At 35.0% G+C, this 4889-nt stretch overlaps 2 protein-coding genes across 2 annotated transcripts in view; both read right to left on the bottom strand.

Moving 5' to 3' along the window:
• The window catches only part of LOC107756990 (actin-related protein 2-A-like), a 9217-nt gene extending 7772 nt beyond the window's left edge, over window positions 1-1445 (bottom strand). Inside the window, exon 1 of the mRNA XM_016574322.1 lies at window positions 1209-1445. Within this exon, the coding sequence (XP_016429808.1) occupies window positions 1209-1256 (48 nt within the window). The 5' untranslated portion in view covers window positions 1257-1445. The remainder of the gene's footprint in view (window positions 1-1208) is intronic.
• Window positions 1446-3551: 2106 nt separating this feature from the next.
• Window positions 3552-4889, bottom strand: part of LOC107756999 (cysteine protease ATG4D-like) — a 7236-nt gene continuing 5898 nt past the window's right edge. The window contains exons 8-11 of the mRNA XM_016574328.1: window positions 4629-4707; window positions 4471-4547; window positions 4247-4366; window positions 3552-4040 (exon numbers count right to left, since the gene is read on the bottom strand). Coding sequence (XP_016429814.1) covers window positions 3861-4040; window positions 4247-4366; window positions 4471-4547; window positions 4629-4707 — 456 coding nt within the window. The 3' untranslated portion in view covers window positions 3552-3860. The remainder of the gene's footprint in view (window positions 4041-4246; window positions 4367-4470; window positions 4548-4628; window positions 4708-4889) is intronic.

Raw genomic sequence — 4889 nt, 5'->3', positions numbered from 1 at the left:
GAATCAATGATTGGAGAAAAACAATGTCAAGCTGCAAAAATTTAAAAAAAAATAAAAAAAAAAAAAAAAAAAAAAAAAAAAAAAGACAAAAGCACATAAACTTAGATGAAAGTAAATGAAAAATAAATGAAATCTGAAAATATATAACAAAAAAAACTCAAAATATTAAGACAGAAAGACAGAACACTAGTTATTAAAAATATGACCAATCAGACTGAAAAAAATAAATGTTGCCTTGCAACTAACAAAAATAAATTAATTTAGATTAATTAATTTAAAAATTAATACAATTACTAAAACTGTAAAAAAAAAAAAAGAAAGAAAGACAGACAGATCGCTAGCCATTAAATGAAAAATGAAGGGGAAAAAAAGAAAAGAAAAAGCAAACGATCAAGAAGCTTTAGTAGTTTTAACAGGAAGGGCCCAATATTAGTGTTTTCCAGTTTAAAATAAATTCATATTATTTGTGCATTTTCGAAGGTATCAGGGTAATTTTAATAATATAAGTAGACAATTTTGTGTACACTTATTCCGGATTATAAGCACAATTTTAATCAGTTACCATAGTGTTCTGGACATTTATCACGGCGATATCATGTTTTTCTGAACATGTATTATGCTAATACCATGGTATTGCAGCATATGTACCACAGTATTCTTTACCAGAAACATGTCCCCTCAGACAGAGAGAGAATGATGACGGAAGGTGTTTGTCTCGTATGTCACTTCCTCTCTCGGCCAGATGTGAGGTTACAAACTCGGAAGTGAGTTTGAGATCATCTTTATCTTTTCTTTATCTTTTACTTTCACAAACACACATGCATCGATTAAAAAAAAATGTGCATAAATATGTAGTTTCATAAATAATGCATGCTCACACTGCGACCTCATTCAAATATCCATGAAAATGTGTGTAAGTTAAGTATCAATCGTGTCAATACATTCGCAAAGCTCCTACAAAACATCCACATGCAAAGCATTTATAATCCGGCCCGATCTATGATTTCCGTGCATCCGATCAGAGCTTTTTTCCACATTACAGGTCGAGTGTAAATCACAGATAATCTCTGTGTAAAATAAGGTACTATCAGTTCACTTCCTGTTCCGCTGCATCTTTCTCCGGCAAGCCGTCTTTAAATCACACACAGCCGCGAAAAAAACATAATTCAGACTGGACCGAGCCGTATGAGGTCCGCAGTCACACTCACCCCGGTCCCGTTGTCACACACCACCACTTTTCTGCCTTGACTGTCCATGTTTCTACAGACTCGGTGAATCCGCCCTGATCTCAGCTCCGCCGCCGCCGCTGCCGCTGCTGTCTTCGGCCAGGCGGAAGTCAGCGCCCTGCCCTTCACACCTCTTCAAAATAAAAGTCCTCCACGACGCTTCAAAACAAAAGCATATGTACAGCTACAAAATAAAAGCTTTTTATACTAATTATAAATAAAAAATTACCTAAAATACCCACCTTCAACGGATAGAGGTTTTCAACTGGTATTATTTCAGGACCCAGAATATTATACACAATGAACAAAACGATCTTAAAAATCAAAGACATAAAATTATATGGGCTGTTTAGCATTAGAGAACAGACTACTTGGAAACGACTTTTTAAAGTATTTTAAGTGCAGGTGACAGTTCAGGTAAAAACATAAATAAATAAATTACATATATATCTCACTAATTTCATATTTTTTTTGTTCTAATTTTGACAAACTTTAGATAAAATTACAGACAAAAATTAAAAGCAAACAGGACAGTAGCTGACCTGTTCAATGGTACCAAGATGCACTCAAATACATCAGTTCAGAAACTGTTGTTTGGAAAATACTTGAAGTTATTTTAAAATCATATACTCAGTGAGGACAACTGAGGCATTATAACTAATTTACTTCTCTCTTACATTTAATTGATCATTTCCATCTTTCAATTCTGAAAAAAGTCCAAAACAAACAAAAGTATAATCTCATAATCTCTTGTTCACTGGTCCCATGTCCAGGAAAGAGTTCAAAATGTAAAAGACAATAGATACACACTGAAAAATCTACAATTATTCAAAAAACGATTGTTCAAAGAGTGACAGCAGTTCAGCTTTCACAGCAGAACGTTCAAAAATACAAGTTGTAAAAATAAAATTAACAGCTTAAATAAGAATGAAACAGTAACAGCTAATTTTGTTGACCTGAACAAGCAAAAGCAAATCACACATCAAATATTCAGACAGCTTCCAGCATCAAACTCAATGCCACACATCTTCCAGAGCTTGAGGAGGTACTACGGCTGTGATTCCCCATAAAAGATACAATTAAATAAAAGAAAGCTGTAAACTGGTGACAAATGAAGCACAATGATTTAAAACAAAAACACACTCGGTTCAAGCACACAAGCTGAGAGATTTACAATTTAACAACTTAGAAAACCAGCCATATCATACAGCAACAAGGAGGTTTACTCATTGTCATAATTACGGTCTCAGAAAAAAAGAAAAAAAAAACACTTAAGAGTACCCGTTTACCTTCTTAAAGACAGCAACACAACAGCAGGATCATGTGTTCAGTGTATGAGACAAAATGTTTGTATGCGTTTATATACACGTTAAAGGAATAGCTCATCCAAAAATGAAAATTAGCTGAAAACGGACTCACTCTCAGGCCATTCAATCAGGCCTCTTCATTGGAACAGATTTGGAGAATTTTAGCATCACATCACTTGCTCAGCAGTGGATCCTCTGCAGTGAATGGGTGCTGTCAGAATGAGAGTCCAAACAGCTGAGAAAAATATCACAATAATCCACACCACTCCAGTCCATCAATTAACATATTGTAAAGTGAAAAGCTGCATGACAAAGCAACTTTTTCACTGGAGTAAGCAAAAAAAATGGTAGATTATGGGCACGTATTTTGGCCAGAAGCAACAGTTTAAAGTTAAAATGTCTTAATGATGGATTTGTTTCTTACAAACACGCAGCTTTTCACTTCACTAGATGTTAACTGATGGACTGGAGTGGTGTGGATTACTTGTGGATTATTGTGATGTTTTTATCAGCTGTTTGGACTCTCATTCTGACGGCACCCATTCACTGCAGAGGATCCACTGGTGAGCAAGTGATGCAATGATAAATTCCTCCAAATCTGTTCCTATGAAGAAACATACTCATCTACATCTTGATTGGCCTGAGAGTAAGTACATTTTCATAAAATTTTTATTTTTGGGTGAACTTTCCCTTTAATGTGGATGAATCAGTTGAAAAATTGCAATAATAGAAAATGCTCCTCATCCATTCATGAACAAATGCCACATTTAAGGAGCAGTTTACCAAAGAAATGCACCCCGAAAGTATATTATGCATTAAGAAAACTAACCTTATTTTTAGAATTATTCCCAGAATTATCACATTGATAATTAAGTATATATCCTCTCAAAATTCTCATTAATGTAATGCAAAAACATGCTTAAATTGTAATGCAATAATCAAAATGAACAATTTTTACAAATTAAATAAACTAAAGGCAGTGCAAAAAACACTTTTTAATTTAAATAATGTAGCCTTTTTTCATTACAGTATGGAGAACGAGAGGTTTTTGGCATTACGTTAATGATAACGTAATGCCAAATGTACTTAACTGTCATGAAAATATGACAGAGTTTGCATATGACATGCAAAGTTTTCTTTATGCAAAATATAATTTCTTTGTTTTCCTTTGGTTCTGGGGTGAAATATGACTCGGACAGGTTTTCTTGAGAATCTCAATGCCAGGTTTGCTTTATATTTTGCAGTGCACAGCCGTGAGTAACAGCAGCTTCATGATGTTGGGTACAGCATCACTGGGGTAGGGTCTGTGTTACATGCGATACGCTCCTCACAGGAGCACAAACTCATCTGTGCTTCCTCTCTTACTGTTCCTGCTCATTCTGTTGCATGAGAAAATGTTTGCAGGACCGTCCATGGACCCCCCGCTCTGCCCCTCCAGTCCATAGTTCTGTCCCCTGCCCTCTACAAATGTAAAGATGGGATACTTCTCTTTAGAGGATGACAAAGCCTGAAAAAGAACAAAAAATTATTTCAGCTTCTTGATATTTATGCATTCATTCCGAAATGGCATGACAATTTATGCATTCATTCCGAAGTATCAAAAATTTAAATTGCGCCATTAATTCGCTAATTGTATATTCAGTGAACAAAGACAAATTTCAAATGTTTTATTCCAAGAAACATATATCTTATTGATTCAAACAAGACACTCACTTCACTGACCGCTGAGCACAAAGACTCAAAGTCTCTCTTAGTCTGCGCGTAGAATCCGATGGTGCAGCTGGGATCCATACGACTAAAGTTCATCTTCCTAGGCGAGTTACAGTGAAAAGACTACGAGAGAAAAAGACCAATGCAGCTTCAGTTCCTCACACATGGTCAAAACTTCAAAATGAAAATGTCTTCTGATGCAAATGTAATGTTGCTTTCCATCTCACCTCCAGAGAGAAGTTGCCTTGGGTGACGTCCACCACTGGCTGACAGTAGTGTGGGTCTAGATACAATAGCTGCTCGTCTGGAAGACAGAGAGCGGTCAATCTGAGAGCGGACAGGAACGCAGTAACCAATCAAAACATAGCTCTTAATAGACACATACCTTGAAAACCAATAAAAAACAGGGAATGCTTGGGTTTTCCTCCAATAATTCCTATACAGCATTTTAACTTGAGAATGTTCTAGGAAAAGAGAGGTTCTTCATTTAACACAAATGTCAACATAAGGCCTTTTTGTCAAGTAATTAAAAAGCGTTAAACTATTCTAACTAAGTGTTAAACTATTCTAAATTAATGTAAAACTAAATTATATATATAGTATATATATTATATATAAATGTAATATATTTGATTTATATATATAT

Source organism: Sinocyclocheilus rhinocerous, unplaced genomic scaffold, assembly GCF_001515625.1.
Source record: "Sinocyclocheilus rhinocerous isolate Xijiao unplaced genomic scaffold, SAMN03320098_v1.1 scaffold953, whole genome shotgun sequence".
Taxonomy (NCBI): Eukaryota; Metazoa; Chordata; class Actinopteri; order Cypriniformes; family Cyprinidae; genus Sinocyclocheilus; species Sinocyclocheilus rhinocerous.
This window is presented reverse-complemented; position numbering and strand designations above follow the sequence as displayed.